The sequence below is a fragment of the Nycticebus coucang genome, chromosome 10 (genome assembly GCF_027406575.1).
Source record: "Nycticebus coucang isolate mNycCou1 chromosome 10, mNycCou1.pri, whole genome shotgun sequence".
Classification (NCBI taxonomy): domain Eukaryota; kingdom Metazoa; phylum Chordata; class Mammalia; order Primates; family Lorisidae; genus Nycticebus; species Nycticebus coucang.
Genome location: NC_069789.1, coordinates 79,076,902 through 79,097,818, shown reverse-complemented (window position 1 = coordinate 79,097,818; position 20,917 = coordinate 79,076,902). Strand labels below are relative to the sequence as shown.

The 20,917-nt window shown below is 41.3% G+C and overlaps 1 protein-coding gene and 1 non-coding gene across 3 annotated transcripts in view; one reads left to right on the top strand and one right to left on the bottom strand.

Annotated features, from left to right (window-relative positions):
* SHCBP1L (SHC binding and spindle associated 1 like) overlaps positions 1 to 14,874 on the bottom strand; it is a 53,307-nt gene extending 38,433 nt beyond the window's left edge. For both annotated transcript variants that reach the window (XM_053605734.1, XM_053605733.1), the window contains exons 1-5: positions 14,372 to 14,874; positions 11,530 to 11,679; positions 5,252 to 5,466; positions 4,016 to 4,102; positions 3,726 to 3,944 (exon numbers count right to left, since the gene is read on the bottom strand). In XM_053605734.1, coding sequence (XP_053461709.1) covers positions 3,726 to 3,944; positions 4,016 to 4,102; positions 5,252 to 5,466; positions 11,530 to 11,679; positions 14,372 to 14,779 — 1,079 coding nt within the window. In that variant the 5' untranslated portion in view covers positions 14,780 to 14,874. The remainder of the gene's footprint in view (positions 1 to 3,725; positions 3,945 to 4,015; positions 4,103 to 5,251; positions 5,467 to 11,529; positions 11,680 to 14,371) is intronic.
* Positions 14,875 to 18,538: 3,664 nt separating this feature from the next.
* Positions 18,539 to 18,645, top strand: LOC128597890 (U6 spliceosomal RNA). The gene has a single exon (XR_008383444.1). It is a non-coding gene; the product is annotated as a U6 spliceosomal RNA (small nuclear RNA).
* Positions 18,646 to 20,917: the final 2,272 nt, after the last annotated feature.

Sequence of the window (20,917 nt, the reverse complement as noted above, 5' to 3'; positions counted from 1 at the left end):
TTCAACTCCTGGGCTTAGGCGATTCTCTTGCCTCAGCCTCCTGAGTAGCTGGGACTACAGGCACCCGCCACAAGGCCCATTTATTTTTTTGTTGCAGTTCGTCCGGGACCAGGTTTGAACCCACCACCCTCAGTATATGGGGCTGGCGCCCTACCCACTGAGCCAGAGGTGCCGCCCTTCAATGTGGTTTTGATCTGCATTTCTCTGATGATTTGAGATGACGAGCATTTTTTCACATTTGTTGGCCATTAGTCTGTCATCATAGGAAAAGTTTCTGTTCATGTCTCTTGTCCAGTTTTTAATGAGGTTGTTTGATATTTTCTTGTTAATTTACTTGAGCTCTTGTAGATTCTGGTTATCCGCTCTTTGTTGGATGTGTAGCATGCGAATATTTTCTCTCATTCTGAAGTTGTCTTTTTGCTTTAAAAACTGGAGATTTTAGGTAACACATTTTAGCGACTATGTTATGTTCTTTTGAGGATTGCTAGTGTTTTACGAGTATTCTAGCTGGAAGTTAACTTGCCTGGCCTCAAACTGTAAATGGTTTCCCTTGCAGTATGCTGCTGCTCAGTTCTTTCGCATTCCAGCTGTTCCTTTTTCAGTGTGGTTCCCTGATTCCTTCCCTTCTCTCCCTACTCTGAATGGGATTTGGGCAGAGTTTATGCTCAAATTTTTACCTCACCCCTTTTGCAGTTCTGTTACTTTCAGACTATTCTCCCTAAATTTCTGGCCACTCTGCCAGTCCCAAACTCTGTTCTTTGTCTTTTTCAAACAGCAAGTCTGTATATTGTGCCGTCAGAGGTACAAGAACTGGGAATTATCCTCAGACCAAAAAGCCACAAATTCCCTTTTCCTACGCATTCCAAGGATTAATCAATTTCAAGGGTAAATTTTCCTGGTTGCTGCCTACTTTTGGTCACTTTCAAATGCCTTCATAACTAGGTACGGCAGTATATATATCTGTAATCCCAGCTACTTGGGAGACTGAGGAGGGAGGATTGCTTAAGTTCAAGAGCTCAAGGCCAGCCTGGGCAACACAGCAAGATCCCATTTTAAAAAATAAATAAAAGTGAGGGCAGCGCCTGTGGCTCAAAGGAGTAGAGCGCTGGCCCCATATACCCGAGGTGGTGGGTTCAAACCCGCCCCTGGCCCAAAACTGCAAAAAAAAAATAATAAATAAATAAAAGTGATTTCAAAGAGTTGGACATGTCTTCCTCCTTTTTTTGACACTACTAATATATTTTGTTCAGGTTTTATAATTGTTATGTTATAAACAGTTTGAACAATCAACTCATTCTACTATTCTGGGAACTAAACTCTCAGCAATTATAACTCCCAAGATGAGAGAACTCCATGTTGCTCTTTGTCATTAAAATCTAAAGTCTATGCTAGGGGCAGTGGATCATGCCTATAATCCTATCACTCTGGGAGGCCAAGAAGGGAGGCCTGCTTGAACTCAGAAGTTTGAGAACAGCTTGTGCAAAAGCAAGACGCTGACTCCACTAAAAACAGAAAAAATTGTTTGGGGGCAGAGGCACACACCTGTAATCCCAGCTACTTGGAGGCTGAGGAAGGAGGATCAGTTGAGCCTAGGAGTTTGAGGTTGCAGTGAGCTGTGATGATGCCACTACATTCTACCTAGGAAGATAGAGGGATACTCCATCTCAAAAATATAAATAAATAAAAATAAAGAATCTCATGTCTAGTGATGCTCATTTGTATTCAAATCAAACTTGCTGAATCCATGGATATCTAGATAAGTGGATTTTAAAACTTTTATCCATATTGGGTTCCCAAAGTAATCTAAGGTTTACCATAGAAATCCCAATAATAATGAAGCATCGGCTTGGCGCCTGTGGCTCAAGCGGCTAAGGTGCCAGCCACATACACCTGAGCTAGTGGGTTCTAATCCAGCCCAGGCCTGCCAAACAACAATGACGGCTGCAACCAAAAAAATAAAATAGCCAGGCGTTGTAGTGGGCACATGTAGTCCCAGCTACTTGAGAGAGGCTGAGGCAAGAGAATCACTTGAGCCCAGGAACTGGAGGTTGCTGTGAGCTATGACGCCATGGCACCCTACCCAGGGCGACAACTTGAGGCTCTATCTCAAAAATAAATAAATAAATAAATAAATAAAGCATCAAAAATAGTCACTTGAATGAGATTCTTAGTGATCGAAACAAAGAGCTCGCCACCTGTAGCTCAAGCGGGTAGGGTGCCAGCCACATACACCGGAGCTAGCAGGTTCGAATCCAGCCTGGGCCTTGACAAACAACAATGACAAACTACAACTCCCCCCTCAACAAAAAATAGCCGGGCATTGTGGTGGACACCTGTAGTCTTCCTCATCCCAATCTCTCCAAGGGCTGAGGCAAGAGGATCACTTAAAACCAAGAGTTGGAGTTTGCTGTGAGCTGTGACCCCACGGCACTCTACCCAGGGCAACATAGTGAGACTCTGTCTCAAAAAAAAAAAAAAAAAGTTAAAAACAAAAAGGTCAGGGCGGCGCCTGTGGCTCAGTCGGTAAGGCGCCGGCCCCATATACCGAGGGTGGCGGGTTCAAACCCGGCCCCGGCCAAACTGCAACAAAAAAATAGCCGGGCGTTGCGGCGGGCGCCTGTAGTCCCAGCTGCTTGGGAGGCTGAGGCAGGAGAATCGCTTAAGCCCAGGAGTTGGAGGTTGCTGTGAGCTGTGTGAGGCCACGGCACTCTACCGAGGGCCATAAAGTGAAACTCTGTCTCTACAAAAAAAAAAAAAAAAAACAAAAAGGTCAAATTTGTAGGAAAATACAAAAAGAAAAAAATGCAACCAAAAATTGTTCATCAAGTAATTGTTTATTAAGGGCAAAGAATAAGTAAAGGTGGAAAACAAGACAAGGGTTAAACAATTTAGTATGAAATAATCAGATGTCCTTTGGCTCCAGATACAGTTTTCTTTTTATTTTTTTTTTGTTTTTGAGACACAGTCTCACTTTGTCACCCTGGGTAGAATGCCGTGGCGTCATAGCTCACAGCAACCTCCAACTCTTGGGCTCAAGTGATTCTCTTGTCTCAGCTTCCCGAGTAACTGGGACTAAAGGTGCCCACCAGGAGATCCACCTGCCTAGGCCCCCCAAAGTGCTAGGATTATATCTGTGAGCCACTGCACCTGGCTTCATGTACAGTTCTTAAAAAATTTTGGGACCATGAACAAAAATTCCTCTTTCCCTATATATAAAACAGAGACAGAAATAAATACTTTTTTACTGCATAGTAATGTAAAAATATTCCAGTAGAGTTTTAAGCATTCTGGCCAATGATGCTGATTAAGTCTACGTTGTTTTATTTATCATCATAAATAACTTATTAACTTAATGTTGGTTGGAAAAGCAGAAATTACAATATAAATTTCAGGAGAAACTAGCTTCTCTTTTTAATTAAAACATCATATATTAAGCAGAGGAGACCTACCTCCTCTTTTCCTACACTTTGACAAAAATCACAAAAAGATAAAGATGAAAGATAAGGAAAGGACTGGATTAATAAGGTTTTGGGAGTCAAAAAAATGATCTCAGATAATATAAAAGTAATTTTCCAATAATGATAGTTGTACCTTGTGCCTACCTCATAAGTTAGACATCTAATTTTATAATCTATTTTAATCAGACCAACATTTATGACAAGTGCGATGATAAAAGAATAACCCTGTAATCTTTTGTTTCTATTTAAAATATAGCAAATTGTTACCGGAGGCGTAAATCTTCCCACATTTTCAATAATCCACAGAGCATTACTATCTCATAGTATTTTTTCCAGCATTCAACGGCCTCTGCTGCAGATGGATCTTCTTTAATATTGCTCTGATACTCAATGAGCTCAACACGCTTGTTTTTATATTTCTCCAAAGTTTTTTTAAAACGTTGTGCAATAGGACCAGGTATTGTTCCGTCCTGTATATCACACCACCTGAAAAGTATCAATGTAATTACAATGATTATCTTTTGTAACGTGCTGAGTACTTTCTAAACTATACTTACAAATTAATTCTTTCTTCAATAAGTGCAGTATAATTCTCACAACTTTCTTCATCATCCCAATCTCTCCAAAGAAAGTCATAAAAAAACCTGCAATAAAACAAATTAAGACGATGGTAATCAAAACCAGCCACTACTATATTTAGAATTAAAATGATATTTTCATGTCAGAATTCTCAGATTAATAAATCTTAAGAAACATATATATATATATATTTTTTTTTTTGAGACAGACTCTCACTATGTCACCCTCAATAGAGTGCCGTGACATCACAGCTCACAGCAACCTCCAACTCTTGGGCTTAAGCAATTCTCTTGCCTCAGTAGCTGGGACTACAGGTGCCCACCACAACGCCCAGCTATTTTTTGTTGTGGTTGTCGTTGTTTAGCTGGCCCGGGCCGGTTCAAACCCATCAGTCTCGGTGCATGTGGCTGGCACTGTAACCACTGTGCTGCAGGTGCCAAGCCAAGAAACATATTTTTAAATGATTGTAAAATCTAGGTTCTAAACTACATAGATTTTGTTTATGATTTTGTCCAACAAAGAAATAATATGTATTAAAAAAGACAACCAAATTTGTTGGGAAAGAAAGAAGCATTAGAAAAACAAAAACATGGCAGTGCCCATAGCTCAGTGGGTAGGGCGCTGGCCACATGCACCCAGGTTGGCGGGTTTGAACCCAGCCCAGGCCAGCTAAAACAACAATGACAACTGCAACAACAACAACAAAAAAAAAAAAAAAAAAAAAGCATGCCATAAAATAGTCTATATTTTATCAATACCTTCCTTCTAATTGTATGAACTTATAAGAAGCGATCACAATGTAAATGATGATATATAGAATTTGTAATGTCTTTAAATGTGAAAAATAAATTCTAATATATATAACTTGCTTAAGTATGAAGAGAGGTTAACACTATTTGTTTCTGGAACTTGTTTTTTCAATTTTCACAAAATGCAGGATCAAAAATGATAAATGTTTCATTACCTATGTTACTATAATTCTGTGATTCTGCAACTAAGAGTTAAAAATACAATATGGTGCTTTGTCGTTTTTTTTTTAACATGCCTCTACAACTGAGACAAAAATAACATGTTAATTTTAAATGGATAAACAATCCAGAAGTGAGCAAGAGTTAAATTAATAAATATTTATAAAATATTCACATGAGCAAAATGTACACATTCACTTTTGAATGTGATTCTTTTAATTTTCAGAAGCCAAAGGGCCCTAATACCTTACAACCTCCAAGGCCAGAGCAATATCACGTATATCAGCATCTTGTCCCTCCACAGGATACACTTCCAAGAGAGGCACACTGTGCTCCAGTTCCTCCAATATCTCATTAACCAAATCCCTTGGAATATTCGCAATGTTGGAAGAAAAGGGATCAGCAACAGAAACAGTGACTTTGAAACAAGATGATGAGTTTTGGCTTGGCTTACAAGTTACCTAAGATAAATATTATGAGACACATAATTACAAATGTAGGTAAGAGATAAGGACTTCTTTCTCATAACTGAGCTAATTATGAGGTTTCTTCTTTTTAATTTTTTATGACTTCTCCAACAATCAACATTTAGAATAAACAGATCAATATTAAATATAGTTTTTAAAATCCCACTTCTTAAGCACATTATTTTTTAAGTTTCATGGAAGGAATTCTGGCATTGACCACATTATTTATTTCCAAGTGTGAGTTGCCAGAGAGGCCTCACTTTGTTGTCCAGGCTGGAGTGCAGTGGTTATTCCAAGGTGTGATCATTGTGCACCACAGACTCAAACTCCCGGCCACAGGCAATCGTCCTAACTCAACCTCCTGAGTAGCTGGGACTGCAGGAGCATGCCAATATGCCAGGCTGGTATTTTTGTAGTTGCCTTGGGTTTTTTTTTGTTTGTTTGTTCTGCTTTATTGATACAGAGTCTCACTCTTTGCCCTGAGTAAAGTACAGTGGCATCATAGCTCCCAGCAACCTCAAACTCTGCGGCTCAAGTGATCCTCCTGCCTCAGCCTCCCCGATAGCTGGGAGCACAGGTGTCTGCCACAATGCCTGCCTGGGCTTTTTTATTTTTCGTGGAGACAGGATCTCACTCTTGCTCAGGCAAATCTCAAACTCCTGAGCTCAATCAAGCAATCTTCCTGCCTCAGCGTCCCAGAATGCTAGGATTACAGGCGCGAGCCACTGCACTTGGTTGGCTGGTATTTTTGAAGAATTTTGAACTAATTTTGGCATCAAAGCATGTTTTAAAAAAAAATTCAACTATCTATATTACATTACTTAGAAAAGAAAGACTATTCCAATACCAGAAGAAAGTAGAAAGGACATAAAGAATAAAGTCCTTAGGATGAATAAATTTAGCTTTATAAACAACATGTTGTTTATTTACCTTATTTCACCATAATGATGAGATCTCCAGCACTTGCCAAAAATCTGTGCTTCAGAACCAGATTAACATTACTTAATGTTTCAAAAATTTAATAAATTATATTAATGCAAACTTTAAAATATTGGCACAAAATCAAACATTAACACAAACACTTCCAAGATCAATTTTGAAAAATTTTAAGTACACGTTCAATACAATTATTTTTAGGTATAGTTAGCTTGAAAAAAAACATTTTAAGTATCAGCAGCATCATCAGCCTATATAACAGTATTCACATTATTGTTCATAAAAATGTAAAAATGATACTTCTTAACTATAAGAAGTTACTTACTAAGCAACCTTTGAAATACAAATTTTATAATAATATAAATTCTATCCTTATAAATAGTTATGAGACAGAAGAAAACTAGGAAAATAGAATAAAAAAATTTTGAGGTCCACACACACAGAGGCTGGTGGGTTTGAACCCAGCCTGGGCTAGCTTAAACAACAATGACAACTGAAACAACAACAACAACAACAAAATAGCCGGGCCTTGTGGCAGGGGCCTGTAGTCCCAGCTAAAAGGGAGGTGGAGGAAGGAGAATCGTTTAAGCCCAAGAGTTTGAGGTTGCTGTGAGCTGTGACGACACAGCACTCTACCCAGGGTGACAAAGTGAGACCGTCTCAAACAAAAAAAAAAAAATTTTTTTTTTTTTGAGACTAGCACTAAAAAATTTCACCATACGCTGGATGTTAAGTGGGGCCTTTTCAGTCTAGAAATTCATGTTCTTTGGTTCTTGGTAACTTTCACAATTTGACAGTTTGCTTTCTGCTTTCGTTCTTGCCACCAACTTCTCCCCATCCCCTGCCCCTCTCTCCTCCTCTTCATTCTCTCTCCCTTTCTCCCCCTCTCTCTAGAACATGTATTTAAATGTTAGATAAGATCCCCTAATTCTTCTCCTTTTTTTCTTTCCTTTTCTTAGATCTTTAGCTCTACTCTGGAGAGATTCACTCAACATTATCTCTCAATGCTTCTCATTCTGGTATTTAGTTTTTCATTTCTGCTATCATATTTTTAATTTCCAAAGCTCTTTCTCTCTTGGAATGTTCCCATGATATAGGTTCCAGTTCTTGTTTTGTGGATGCTTTGTTTGTCTTTTCCTTCTGAGACTGTTAACAGATTTTCTTTTCTCAAGCTTACTTTATTGTAAGAATACAGTCATAATGCAAACAAAATACAAAATGGGTGTTAACTGACAATTTGTGTTATCAATAAACCTTCAGTCAACAGTAGGTTATTAGTAGTTAAGTTTTGAGAGAGTCAAAAGTTATACATGGATTTTTGACTGCACAGGCCCCCAAATTGTTCAAGGATCAACAGTATTATGTTTCCAAGCTTTCTTGGGTGAATTTCTTTCTTTTTTTTTATTTTTTGTAGAGACAGAGTCTCACTTTATGGCCCTCGGTAGAGTGCCGTGGCCTCACACAGCTCAGAGCAACCTCCAACTCCTGGGCTCAAGTGATTCTCTTGCCTCAGCCTCCTGAGTAGCTGTGACTACAGGCGCCCGCCACAATGCCCGGCTATTTTTGGTTGCAGTTTGGCCGGGGCCGGGGAACCCGCCACCCTCGGTATATGGGGCCAGCGCCTTACTGACTGAGTCACAGGCGCCGCCCGGTTGGGTGAATTTATAATAAGCAGAATAATGGCCCCCAAAGATGTCCTTGGAAGCTGTGAATTGTGTTTATCCTACATGGTAAAGGAACTTTGCAGATGTAATCATAGTTAAGGACATTGAGTTGCAAAGGTTATAGTGGATTATCCAGTTGGACCCATTCTAATCATATGAGTTCTTTGAAAGCGGAGCACCTTTGCAGCCTGCAGAAGATGCTTTATGAGAAGGACTTTGAAGATAGGGGAAGACAGCCACATGCCACAGAATGCAGGCAGCTTCTAGCGGCTGAAAAAGGGAAGACAAGGGACTTTCCATTAGAGCCTCTGTAGAGGTATGCAGCTTCACATACAACTTGATTTTGGCTCGGTTAGGCCTGTTGGCAACTTGATTTTGGCTCGGTTAGGCCTGTTGTCAGACTCCTGATCTATAGAGCTGTAAGAAAATAAATTTGTATTCTTTATGCCATTGAGTTTGTGGTAATTTGTTGTGGCAGCAATAGAAAACTAATACAGCGTTTTAAAGAAAAAAAGACTGGAGTTGACAGGAATAAATTATTATGACTTCAGAACACAGAGCATTATATAGCATTGTTGATACTTCAGTTCAAATAAGACTAAGGAAGCAGAAGCAGACAAAACAACAAAGTGTGAATTGTGCAGCACTGTCTTAAGAGGTCTCAAGGGGTACTGTGTCATTTGTTTCACTGAAGGAATAACTGAAGGAACTAGAATCTGCTTATATTTTGTTCTACTTTTTCCTGTTTCCCCTTTTTGTTTCATCTTCTGTTTAAGGACATCAGTAGCTGCTAAAGGATTCTAAAGTAATCTTATCATCTGTCATTTTATTTATTATTCTCCAAGAAGGCAGAGACAGTTAAATAATTAATGTATTACATGTAACACCTTGGAATTTGATATGACTCTAGGTTAACCTAATCAACGGGACTATACAGAGCTCAAAAAGTTTCCTGGCATGGAGGGGAATCATGAGGTATCGAGGGAGAAGACAAGCAATTGCTAGGGTACCATTCCTCACGTCCATCATAAATGTTCTGTTTCAATGTGTTGTATGTGTTGAGCTTCCACATAAAATTAATTGAAAAAAATATGCAAATTTGGGCAGCGCCTGTGGCTCAGTCGGTAAGGCGCTGGCCCCATATACCGAGGGTGGCAGGTTCAAACCCGGCCTCGGCTGAACTACAACCAAAAAATAGCTGGGCGTTGGGGCGGGCGCCTGTAGTCCCAGCTACTCGGGAGGCTGAGACAAGAGAATCGCTTAAGCCCAGGAGTTGGAGGTTGCTGTGAGCTGTGTGATGCCATGGCACTCTACTGGGGGCCATAAAGTGAGACTCTGTCTCTACAAAAAAAAAAAAAGAAAAGAAAAAAACTGCAAATTTATACTACTAAAACAAAACATTAAAGCCACTGATATCGTCTACCTCCCTTTATTTTATCCAGATTTAAAATGTCCAGAGAACTTATAAAAGATCCATGCAAAAGCTACTCAAAGTCAGAAGTTGAGCAAACCTCCAAGAAACACTAAAAATAGAGTATTAAAAATAATAGCAATAAATAAAATAAAAATAAGAGTATTACTGGAAAATTAACTAAACCCAAGTATTCTTTATATTCCTTTATAATTTCTATGACTGAAAATATTCCATTCTTTTTCTTTTGAGACAGAGTCTCAAGCTGTCGCCCTGGGTAAAGTGCTGTGGTGTCACAGCTCACAGCAACGTCAAACTCTTGGGCTTAAGCAATTCTCCTGCCTCAGCCTCCCAAGTAGCTGGGACTACACATGCCCGCCACAACCCCTGGCTATTTTTTTTGTTGCTGTTGTCATTGTTGTTTTAAATGGTCAAGCTGGGTTGGAACCTGCCAGCTTGGTTTATGTGGCTGACGCCCTACCCACTGAGCTACGTGCGCCGCCAAATATTCCATTCTTTATCTATAAAACTGCCACTCACTTTGCCACAATACATGTATTTTTGAATTATTTCCAAGTAGTGTATAATGTAATGAGTTTCAAATAAAAGTTTTTCTTGTGACTGAAACTACAGACTTACAATACCTATCTTTTTTTTTTTTTTGTAGAGACAGAGTCTCACTTTATGGCCCTCGGTAGAGTGCCGTGGCCTCACACAGCTCACAGCAACCTCCAGCTCCTGGGCTTCAGCGATTCTCTTGCCTCAGCCTCCCGAGTAGCTGGTACTACAGGCGCCTGCCACAACGCCTGGCTATTTTTTGGTTGCAGTTTAGCCAGGTCCAGGCTTGAACCCGCCACCCTCGGTATATGGGGCCGGTGCCCTACCGACTGAGCCACAGGCGCCGCCCTACAATACCTATCTAACGCAGGGGTACCATTTGTGATTATAAACATTCATTTCTATGTAAGGATAATTAATCTTTTTTTTTTGAGACAGAGTCTCACTATGTCACCCTCAGTAGAGTGCTGTGAAGTCAGAGCTCACAGCAACCTCAACTCTTGGGCTCAAGCGATTCTCCTGCGTCAGCCTCCCAAGAAGCTGGGATTACAGGCACCTACCACGACACCTGGCTATTTTTTTTTTTTTTTTTTTTTGGTTATAGTTGTCATTGTTGTTTAGCAGGCCTGGGCTGGGTTCAAACCTGCCAGCCTGTGTGTATGTGGCCGGCGCCCTAACCACTGAGCCACAGATGCCAAGCCAGATAATTAACCTTTAATGGACTCAAATGTTCCATAATATTTAGCTTATAGACCTAACAAAGCAAAATCTTATCAAATGTAGGCTTGGAAGTTATTATACTAAATGGGTACCTTTTAAAAGAAAAAATTTCAAATTTTACCAACAGTTTTCTGACCCATTTCTTTTTCTTTCCTTGTCTGAACTAACTAAACCTTATTAATTCAGATAAGATTAAGGAAAAATGATGAAAAAAGAAGGCTCGGGCTGCGCCTGTGGCTCAGTTGGTAAGGCGCCGGCCCCATATACCAAGTGTGGCGGGTTCAAACCTGACCCTGGCCAAACTGCAACCAAAAAAAAAAATAGCCAGGCGTTGTGGCAGGCGCCTGTAGTCCCAGCTACTCGGGAGGCTGAGGCAAGAGAATCGCTTGGGCCCAGGAGTTGGAGGTTGCTGTGAGCTGTTTGAGGCCACGGCACTGTACCGAGGGCCATAAAGTGAGACTCTGTCTCTACAAAAAAAAAAAAAAAAAAGAAAAAAGAAGGCTCAAGTTTGTTAAAGACAAATTCACTAATTTTTTAAGAAATGTACTTTTGCCATTTTGAATATGTGAGCAAGAAATATTCCACTTAATGATAACTCCTTACCTTCTTTTTACACTATTAATTTTTTAGCAACCTAAAATAGAAACATACTCTTGTCAACCCCTGTATAAGTACCAAAACTCCAAAGGAATAAGGTCCATATTTCAGTCTTTGAAAGAATTGATCACTTCATTCAAAAAGAACAAAGATCAAATGCAATTTATTTACCTCAACCAGTATACCAACAAAAGGTATAGAAGCTTCTTCATATTTCACAAAGAATAACTCAGGATTAGTCTTCCAGACTCCAAACCATTTGTCTTTCAACTTTAGTTTTTCTGATAGGTATTTACTCATGGCCTCATCAGCATCTTCTGCCTAAACAGAGGGAAAAAATGTGCACATATGAATACCTTATATTATAAATGTATAACTATTTTTACATTTCTATTGAAAAATGGAAACAATTTGGCCTTAAATAATGGCAAATCTGGAAAATTATACATTTTAACTGAAACTATATTTAATAGAAAAATACCATAAACTTTAAAAAATTAAAATAGGCTCGGCACCTGTGGCTCAAGCAGCTAAGGTGCCAGACACATACACCTGAGCTGGCGGATTCAAATCCCGCATGGGCCCGCCAAACAACAATAACAGCTGCAACCAAAAAAAAAAAAAAAAAAATAGCCAGGCGTTGTGGCAGGCGCCTGTAGTCCCCGCTACTTGGGAGGCAGAGGCAGAAGACTCGCTTCAGCCCAGGAGTTGGAGATTGCTGTGAGCTGTGATGCCACAGCACTCTACTCAGAGCGACAGTTGAGGCTCTGCCTCAAAAAAAAAAAAATTAGAATAAACTTAAAGAGGTCTATTTATTCAATAGAGCAATTCAGAGATGAGACAGCCACTTATTTATGTCTTCAAGTAATTTATTAGTTCACTGAGCAGAATAAACATAATTATACCAATTAAAAACCTAGTAATTACGATATTGAAAAACAGATAGTTATTTTTTCTGAACTTTAAAGATGTAATAATCTGTTTAAAACATATTCAGTTCATAACAATTTAAAATAGCACTCCATACTATAAACAAACAAGGATAGTAAGCATTTGATAAATATTTGCCATTTGATTTTTTAATTTAAATTCATTTACCTCCTGGCGGCGCCTGTGGCTCAAGGAGTAGGGCGCCGGTCCCATATGCCAGAGGAGGCGGGTTCAAACCCAGCCCTGGCCAAAAAAAACCCAAAAAAAAAAACAAAAAAATAAATAAATAAATTCATCTACCTCTTGATGATAAATAATCTAGCTATTATTATGTAAGTCGGTCATTAGATACTGCCTAATAATTTATATAAACAGTAATTTATATAAATATTTTTAAAAACAATAATTTATATAAACATTTTTCCATTGCCTATAATAGACCTGGCCTTCTCCAACCCTCATTATCAGATGTGGTAGGGTGGTCATTAATACTGTCCTAGCTGGTTTTATTTTTTTTGAGACAGAGTCTCAATTGGTGGCCCTCGTGGTGTCACAGCTCACAGCAACCTCAAACTCTTGGGCTTAAGCGATTCTCTTGCCTCCGCCTCCCAAGTAGCTGGGACTGTAGGCTCCCGCCACAACGCCCAGCTATGTTTTGGTTGTAGTTGTCATTGTTTGGCAGGCCCGGTCTGCGTTCAAACCCACCAGCTCTGATGTATGTGGCTGGCTACCTGGCCGCTGAGCTACAATCACGGAGCCAATACTGTCCTAGTTTTATGGAAATGGTGTTCTTTCTTTCTTTCTCCTCTCCCTTCCTCCTCTCCCTTCCCCTTCCCCACTTTTCAGAGTGTGTCTTTTGCCCAGGGGATCATAGCTCACTGTAACATCTAATTACTAGTCTCAACCCATCCTCCTATATCACCCTCTGGAGTAGATATGACAACATGTGTGAACCACCAGGCCTGGGTAATTTTTCATTTTACTTTTTTTTTGTAGAGACAGAGTCTCACTGTACCGCCCTCGGGTACAGTGCGTGGCGTCACACGGCTCACAGCAACCTCTTAACTCTTGGGCTTAACGCGATTCTCTTGCCTCAGCCTCCCGAGCAGCTGGGACTACAGGCGTCCGCCACAATCATTTTACTTTTTGTAGAGATAGGTTCCCACCATGTTGCCCAAGTTGCTTGTTAACTCCTGGCTTCAAACTATCCTCCAATCTCAGCTTCTCAAAGTGCTGGGAAAACAGGCATGAGCCACTGTGCCTGGCTGAAATGTTATTTAAAATAACATTCTCTTCTGATTATAAAATATGATAAACTTTCAGAAAATATAAGTAAAACAAAAATCACCCTTAGTCCTGGCAGCCAGAGATAACCATTGTTGATATTTTGATGTATTCCCTTCCAGTATTTTCCTATGTATATATTTATCTATACATACAGATCATGTTTTGCTTTGTTTCCTGTTTTTTTTTAACTTAATTGTAGGATGAGCAAATCTATAGTTCTCGAAAACATGATGTTTACAGCTGCATGGTTTTCCATTATATGAGGGCACTATAAATCCTTTACTGCCCCTGTTGGAAACTCAGTTCCCACTTTTTAATCTTCTATAAATATTGCTGCAATGACTATCTTTTTACACAAATTCCTCTGGTATAACTTAAATAAACAAAATTGGTAGGTTAGAAAACATGCAATACTTGCTTTATTAAGTGTTAATAGGTATTTTTTGTACAAAGTGTCATGTCGCATCCTAGATTGCCTTCTGAGAACCACTCTTAAAGTGTAAAAGTCAAGGCTAAGTAATGTCACCCTTACTTTTGGGCACAAATTGATAAATAAAAACACCAAGATGCTTGCCTGGGTAATGATAAAGCCGAGCGGCTCTCAGAAAACACTTCCTCAGGTCTAATCTCAGCTCCTCCAGGCCGGGAGCTGGGTGTCTCCACTAAGATGAAATGTGAACCCGGGTTTTCTCTGTGCCCTTCGCATCCCTGTCACCCCGAGATGACGGTCACTGTCCAGCGCGGTGCCTCTCCTCTCAGGCCCCGGGATGGACTCGTCCGTTTTCTGTCTCCTCACCTTACAGCCCTGCAGCACCGCGTCGCAATACAGCGCCACCTTCTCATCCCGCCACATGCCCCTCATGGGGGACACGCAGACCGGGGGCAGGGGCTGCGCCTCGTCCTCCTCCTCCTCGGGCACAGACAGGAGCGGCTCCTCCTCCTCCTGCTCGGCCGCCTCCCCCGGCCCCTCGGCCTGGGACACCGGCTGGAGCTGCAGCCGCCGCCGGGTCGCCTCCCGGGCCGCCTTCCCCTTCACTGGGCGAGGGGAGGCCACCACCGAGCGCACCCCGGACGCGGTGCTTCTCAGGGTGGCGGTCGCCGCCGTGTCCCCGGGGGACGCGGAGACCACCTTGTCGCCTGCCCTGCCGGGGCTGACGGCTCGGACAGAGTCATCAGCTGCGCTAGCCCTGGCCCCCGACGCCATCTCCGCGGCCCTGACAGCAGCCGCAGCCGTTACCCACTTTTCCCGCGCTGCGCGTGCAGCGCCCGCAACGAGCGCGGCGGCTCGAGGGGGCCCCGCCGGCGGCGTGGCGGGCGGGGGACGAGGGCGCGGCGCGGGGGGCGGGGTCAGAGCGGCGCTGGAGCCGGCGGACGCCCGGGCTGACCACAGGGCAGTGCCCACCCCGGACGGGCCATCCCAGCCGCGGGGCCCCTGCTCTAACCCCGGCCCTGTCTCCTCAGAACCATCCAGCAACAGAATTCCCTCTCAAGGAGGGATTTCCTGAGGGGCACGTAGGTTTCGGGGTGATTGCGAATCACCCTCCAGGTCATCGGGACCTAACACACGCTCCAACTAGCCCTCCACACGCGCGTGTTCGTACAAACAAAAGCTGAAAGATAATTAATTTTCACACTGGTGGGTGATAATAACTGGAACCCTCTGGGGGTCACTACAGGAAACCCTAGGGACGAAGCCAGCCACCTACATTCCCCACCTGCCTGTTGACAGCTTCCCTAAGATTTCCTTTCCATTTCAAACAGGACGCTCACTTTTTGCCCTGATGTGGTAATACAAGGACAGTTTAATCTGTTTTCATGTCTCAAAATTCTTACATAAAAGACTGGATTATGTAACTGTTAGACTGGATGCAAACTCCCGGCTGGGAGTAATGAGAGCAAACAATGAACATTTTCACAGTAAAAGTCTACCCGAGATAATACATTTTGGAGTAGAACAGACACCACTCATTTCTGGTATTTTGCTATTGAATGTACATCGAGCCAGTTGGAATAAGGTTTGTTTACCGCCTCGCTGTGAAATCCTGCACCGCGCTGACAGCTCGCAGCCAGAACCGCACTGGGAAAACACCTGCCTTCCTTCACACTCATCTGGAAGGACACTGTGTGAAATTCCAAGTTTATTTTGAGGAAAATATTAGTATTAATGTCATGTTACTGCGGTTCAGGGAATAATTACAGCATGCATCATGTTTTGGCTCTCTTCTCAGTTTATTCCTTTTGTCAAGAGTTCTGGACTTTGTCGAAAACCATACCTCACTATACGGATTTCACCCACCTAAACTAAAAACTATTGCTGTAGTGTTTCTTCACAGAAGTTTGTTTTTAATAAATTATGGGTTTTTTAATTGTTAACAATAATAAGGATCACCTGTCCTGGCCCAAAGTTTAAAAAACAACACCCTGTTCTGTCCCAAAAAGCAAACAAATATTTGTTAGGAACCTGTTATGTGCCAGACAGTACATAGTAGATGCCAAAGTTATAAAGATAAAAGACAAAATTCCCGTCCTCATATTCCTAGTGAAAGGTACAGATGGATCAGTAGATGATTGTTTAATAAGGACCATGATTTTATTTATATATAAATTAAAAACACATATTGTGTGTATACACCCATATTTTTAAGTATATTTTCTGGAAGAAAGAGACCTTTCTTCCCAGAGGAAGTTATACTTAAGCTGAGACTTTTAAAAAATAACTTTTACTGTTTTGTATTTATTTTGAAAGCAATGCCCATACTCTGAGCTGATTTGGGCAATAGACAGAAAAGTCTAAGAAAGAAAAAAAACTAAATCATCTGTAATTCCAATGCTCAGCAACAACTACTGTTAGATTTTGGTGTATTTTCTATTTTTTTATTTTCTGGCAGTTTTTGGCCACAGCTGGGTTTGAACCTGCACCTCTGGCATATGGGGCTGACACCCTACTCCACTGAGCCACAGGTGCTGCCCAAAAACTCATTATTATTATTTTATTTATTTATTTATTTATTTATTTTGCAGTTTTTGGCCGGGGCTGGGTTTGAACCCTCTGCCTCCAGTATATGGGGCCAGTGCCCTACTCCTTTGAGTCACAGACACCACCTGATTTTGGTATATTTTCTTTCAATATTTTTTTACCTCACGTTATTACAAAGTTTAAATCATATTAAGTTGTAAATTTGGTTTTCTTTAAGCATTTTCGTATAATTACAAATTATTTAAGCACATAATTTGTATAATCCCATATTTTCAAGTGTTTTGGTTGCATTCATTTTTATAATATCAACTATATCATTTTGAATATATTTATGCACAGTATTTTCTTATACATTAGATTTTTCCCTAGGGGACTGTGGGATTGAATCAAGATGTATAAACATCACAAGGCCCTTACTATTGCCCAATTATTTCTCAGAAGGGATATATTAATTTCCACTTCCATTAGCAGATCCTTGGTTAGCTGAGTTTTGAAAGAGAAGTAAACTATAGCTACGTAAGGCCAGGGCAGAATGGAGTAGGGGTAACATTCCAAGCAGGGTTAATAATCGCCGGTTTTACAGAAATAGAAGACTTGACCTTAGTACGTTAGTATGACTGGAATAGAGGACAAATTGGGCCAAAAATTTGGCTGGAGAGATATGCAAAATCCATATCACAAAGGGTCACATTTATTATGTTAAGAAGTTGAATTCTAGAAATATTGATAAACTCTCCCTTATCTAATTTAGTTTCACCCCCTGTTCCTGTGCCCTCAGTATTCGTTCCAGATAAACTACCCCAGCACCTGCCGGCACATATGACCCGCTCCTTCAGTGTGCAATCCTTTGCCTCCCTTAGCCAAATCAGTGGTTCCCTGGCTGGACCACGTTGTGTCTTAGCCCTATTTATTGGTCAGGGGTGGGTCTTCAGAAGTGGTGCATGTAGTCTTCAGAATTGCAAGCAGAATCTTCAATCACGGAGGACTCTAGCTTTCAGTGGGAAGAAGTGAGTTCAGAGGGTCAGGGGAATCTGGGAATTCAATCTTTTCAAGTGCATTAATTAAGATGTCCCCCTCACATCTTAGGGTCCCACGCCTTCCTCCATCAGGACCTGACCTAAGTGTAACTGGCCTGCTCAGACTAAGAACTCACCTTTTTCTGGAACACCATTATCCTTATAAAAACCTGGGAAAACAGGTTTTTCTGCCCAACAAGCAGGAAATGAGAGTTTTTATGTATTACAGTGGAGACCTTCCGGTTTTCACAGTTCCCCTTAAATTGGTGATGAACCACCTTATCCTTTCTTTGTCGTTTTGCCAATAAATTAATAACACCCAGCAAGAGACATTTGATTTCATAGTCCTTATAATTACTACTTGCACATACTTTCTCAAACTCCTGAGATATTATGCCATCACTGCCTTGCCTTGCCTTTCCTTGACTACAAAGGTTTTAATAAATGCATCTGCAATAGCATGCTAGGACCTATTGGTAATATATCTCCAGTGACCCCGTATCCTCATTCACAGTGGCTAACAGGTGAGCCAGCTCCAAAGTAGTATCTTATAGTCTGCTTCCGTACTGCCTGTCTGTGGTTAAAGGTCCTAGGAAACAGACTCTGAAGCAGGAATTTGCAGAAAAAGGTTTTGGGACAGTGCTTCTGAGAATAACACCTGTAAGGGAATAGAAAACAAGAATGGGTAAAGAGTTACTGAACTATACTGCATTTGTCCTCAGCCATTCCTACTGGAAGCTCTGAACTGCATTGGCCCTTGGAAGTTGTCCAACATTAAGGAAGGGTGCAGCCTTATTTCTCTATATCTGCTGATCACCGGATATGGGCTGCCTGAGAAGAAGCACAACCTTGGTTGTGGTAGATCTCTCTGACCGAAGGTAACTCCCAGATAGGGATTCAGCAGTGAGTCTTCAGCAGCCAACACTGCCAGTGGCTGGGAGAGTGAACGTCTTGGCTTGGGAGAATGAGGGTGCTTGCTTTGGCAGCACATATACTAAAATTGGAACAATATAGAGAAGATGAGCATGGCCCCTGCACAAGGATGACCCAAAAGGGAGAATGAGGCAGCACAGCACAACATCCGTTACACGCAGTTCTCAGAAGAAGAAAGATGTTCTAGAAAGTAGAAAAAAGCTCTACCAAAGTGAACTCAATGCTGACTCATCTGAGCTATTGACCCAGAAGCCAGGGTTAGTGCCAACATTTGTGACTATTGTCTGGAAGTCACTTCACCTTACCTTTGGGTATATTTATGGAAAAAAAGGCAACTGTACTAGATTACACAGTGTTCATCACCCAATCCCTTAGTCTGGGATTCAACTGACTTAAGGATAGAAACGTGCAAAGGACTTGAAAAGTTTGAACATTCACACAGCTGATCTCACTAGACTCTCCTATCCTCTAGTGCAGGGGTCCTCAAACTGCGGCCCGCAGGCCACATGAGGCGGTGTGATTGTATTTGTTCCCGTTTTGTTTTCTTACTTCAAAATAAGATATGTGCAGTGTGCATAGGAATTTGTTCATAGTTTTTTTTTTAAACTATAGTCCAGCCCTCCAACGGTCTGAGAGACGGTGACCTGGCCCCCTGTTTAAAAAGTTTGAGGATGCCTGCTCTAGTGCTTCCTCTCGGTTCCTTCCTTCACTGAAGTTACATATTATGAATGAATGATGGAAAGCATGAACTCTGGTCAGCCTGTGTAGGGTCAGTGGCTTGGCTAGGGTGTAACTAGAAGTTTCTCTTCTCTAAGACCTTGGTTTCCTTGTCCGTAAAGTGCAATGTATGTAACAGTGCTACAGGACAAGGCACTCCGTCAATGTCAAGTCAGTCTGTGCTTTCTATAAGCAGGTAAGGTGATTCTCGTGTTTGATTAATGATTCTAACTAGCAAGGTTAAAGGATGCTAGCTCTGCTGTGTATATTAAGGAAAAAATTCATTTCTCCTTTTCTTCTTTGGCGGCTTTTCCTTGAATTGGTTTTTCATTGCCATGGGACTGGTAGGATGCGTGAGCTGGGTAGTTGAGTGGGGGCGTGGGTAGCAAGGGCTTGTGTGGGCCCTGGGGCTCAGGCCTTCTTCGCCTGATATGTCCCTTCTGCTTGTCTCCACCTGTTGAAAACTTTCTAGTTTGGGTTCCAATACACGGCCCTAGTCAAAACTAAACTTTCCCTCCTTCATATTCTCAGAGGACTCTACACACTGTTATACGATGCCAGAAGCACTTCATGTGCAGAGATAGTAATATTCGTATTTATTTTTTATCCTCAGTATTTAACATAATGTTTGGCATCTAATCTAATGAGAAAGGTCTAAGAATGGTACAACTATGGGGAAATGGCAAGTGTTTGGTTTTTTTTTTCCCAAATTTTGGGCTAAAATGTGTATGCTTCCTTCTCCCTCCCACCCCCAGGGTGTTAGTTTCTTGGTGCAAGAATCAGGTTCTCCTCATCTTATTTAAGACAGAGCTGTCACATTCTGGGCTCTCACCAGATATGTGCTACATTCCCTACATCAGTGTGAATATTTGTACCCCGTTGATATCTTTAGGTTGGGCTATTTGGGGGAGTTCTAAGTTAAATTGACAGGCTGTCTCCACCATACAAATATTCTAAGTTAAAAATGCTTATTTTTAAACTATAACTCATTATTTTCTACCAGAAGAATATTTCTGATCAAAACTTCTTTTCTTCCTGGTTCACTGTGAAGCAGAAAGCAGGCTTATAAATTCTTTCAACCCCGTGATCCCTGAGCATAGAACTTTTTGAGGTCTTTTTTCTTTTAGAAGGAAAGAACAAAACATGGATAAGTAATAACAGCTGGACCTAGACAAAACAAAAAATAGATAAGTCACTGACATTTCAGAGGCCCACCCAGACTCAGAGTTTACTTGATATTTCATTATTATCTAGACTAGTGACTTGGGGTAGGGAGCAAGGCAGATTTACCTGATGTAAGAACAGAACTATAATAGGGGCTAGCATGTAACATAATCAGCTCTGGAATGGGGGTGTACTGGAGAGAAAGAAGTGACCTACTTTCCCTTTATCCTAGTGGTGACCACTAATTTGGCTTTAGGTAAAAGTTGGGACCAGAATTAAGAGGAACTGAAAGACCCCATTGGCAGCAGACTTGAGCTTCCACAGGGGAGAGAGAGGAGTTACTTAATTTTACAAATTCCTATTGACTACCTATGCTGACATAGTATTTGGCACTAGCTGGCACTAAAGACAGACAATAAGCAGGATTTTTTTTCTGTTTTTGTTTTTGTACTCTGTTGCCCAGGCTAGGGTGCCATGGCCTCAGTCTAGATTACAGCAACCTCAGACTCCTGGGTTCAAGCCTCAACCTCCTGAA